This window comes from Musca vetustissima, unplaced genomic scaffold, assembly GCF_032173495.1.
Source record: "Musca vetustissima isolate MV318-11 ecotype Yass unplaced genomic scaffold, APGP_CSIRO_Mvet_v1 utg22172, whole genome shotgun sequence".
NCBI classification, from domain to species: domain Eukaryota; kingdom Metazoa; phylum Arthropoda; class Insecta; order Diptera; family Muscidae; genus Musca; species Musca vetustissima.
In genome coordinates, this window is record NW_026886140.1 from 20,583 (window position 1) to 22,210 (window position 1,628).

General features: G+C 33.1%; 1 protein-coding gene across 1 annotated transcript; it reads left to right on the forward strand.

Moving 5' to 3' along the window:
- Positions 1-675: 675 nt before the first annotated feature.
- LOC133333613 (protein LLP homolog) lies at positions 676-1,199 on the forward strand. The gene is made up of 2 exons (XM_061541924.1): positions 676-874; positions 945-1,199. The coding sequence occupies exons 1-2, from the start codon at positions 695-697 to the stop codon at positions 1,197-1,199; spliced, it is 435 nt and encodes a 144-aa protein (XP_061397908.1). The 5' UTR covers positions 676-694.
- Positions 1,200-1,628: the final 429 nt, after the last annotated feature.

Below are 1,628 nucleotides of genomic sequence, written 5' to 3' on the forward strand. Positions count from 1 at the left end.
TTCGGATACTTAAAGTTCGAACCCCCTTTGCTACATCTATTCTACACTCCATCACTGACTCTCTTTTCAAATTCAAGAGTTCTAACTCTACCTGTTGGCCAAATACAAATGGTATCACATTTAGAACTTTTCGTGCCATTCTAGAACAAATTTACGAAAATCCAGCCTTATCTGACACCTCTGGACCAAGAGTAACCCTCACCCCAAATTTCAAGATTCTAGCTTCAGTCGTTTTCAGTGAATCATTCAATCACTTTACTCTTCTTTTGGTATCTCTGGGGAATATTTTGAGGTTTTGAAAGCAGAAACCTATTAAAAGTGTCGAAATCCTTCAAAAGCAACACAACAACCAAATAAAATTGATATTATTGGCGACCATTTGTATTCGATTAATTTTCCTAGTTGAAAATTGGAGAAATTAAAGCCATTTTTGTTTTGAATTTCTTAAATTTAGTTAATGTAAATTTTTTCCAGTGTATTTCAAAATGTATGGCAATGCTGTTTTGAAAGACGCATTTAACGTTTTCTGGCAACTCTAAACAAATATGACAACAACTGTCAAATGACATCTGTTGTTTTCATTTGAACGGCCTGGCAAACAACTCTACACGTGTTTAGTGGGAAACGTTGAAAATTCGTGTTAAAAATTGAGAAAAATTCGATAAAATTGTGAATAATTAAAAAATAATTCAACATGGGTCGTACAAATAGATCACGTAAACGCCGCGAAGAAATGAGCAAGGCCAAAAAGGCACGATATGATGTCAAGGAATTGGCACGGTTAAAGAAAACTCTTGGTATAATGGACACAGATGAAGATATGAAGGAGCTCTCAGAGGTGGCCACCGTTAAAACTGCCAAGGAATTGAAAATTGTAAGTTATACACAAAAACTTAACATTAAATAATGTTAAAATAATATTCTACGTAATTTGTTTCTTGTAGGAAAAGAAAACAAAAGAAGAAGCCGAATTGGAACATGAACTCCAAGAACAACGTGAAAAGGGTGAAAACATTACCGTTGTCAATGAGAAAACCGGCAAAGTCCATATCTACAATAGCAAAACTCTTAAAGATCAACATGGCTCGTATCCACCATGGTATAAACCCAAGAAAACAGCTAAACGTATTCGCAAGAGGGATCATGCCCGTACCAAGAGATTTAAGCAAACATGGACGGTAACAAATGTTCCTCTCTAAAATGTTTGGTGGGCTGGCATTTTAAGCAGCATTCATCGTTTTACAATTAAGCTGTGAATACTAAATTTAGATTGTAAGTCTTTATTTCAATTCAACATCCTCCAACTATATTCATATGGAATATTATTTATCATATAACTTCCATAGGGATTTTGATGTGATTTCCAAAAAGGGAAATCATCGTATTAGGCTAAGTTAATTTAGTTACGCAGATAATACAAAAGAAATGTTTGTATTTGAAATTTTTATATAACTTAAGAAATTCTATAATTTGAGTAAATAAATATTGAGAATGTAAAATGTTAGCGTATTTCAACTAATGGAAGAGAAGAGATATTTTCACAATTCATACATTATTATGAATACACACTTGAAATGTTTCTTTACGTCGGTAACTATTCCCAAAATTATAAACAGTAGGCCTATTCT

What these genes read in the sequence shown, in the direction of transcription:
- LOC133333613 (XM_061541924.1), top strand. Translation starts at nt 695, where the DNA reads ATGGGTCGTACAAATAGATCACGTAAACGCCGCGAAGAAATGAGCAAG. An exon ending in CTGCCAAGGAATTGAAAATT is followed by an intron (nt 875 to 944) that starts GTAAGTTATACA and finishes TGTTTCTTGTAG; the next exon opens with GAAAAGAAAACAAAAGAAGA.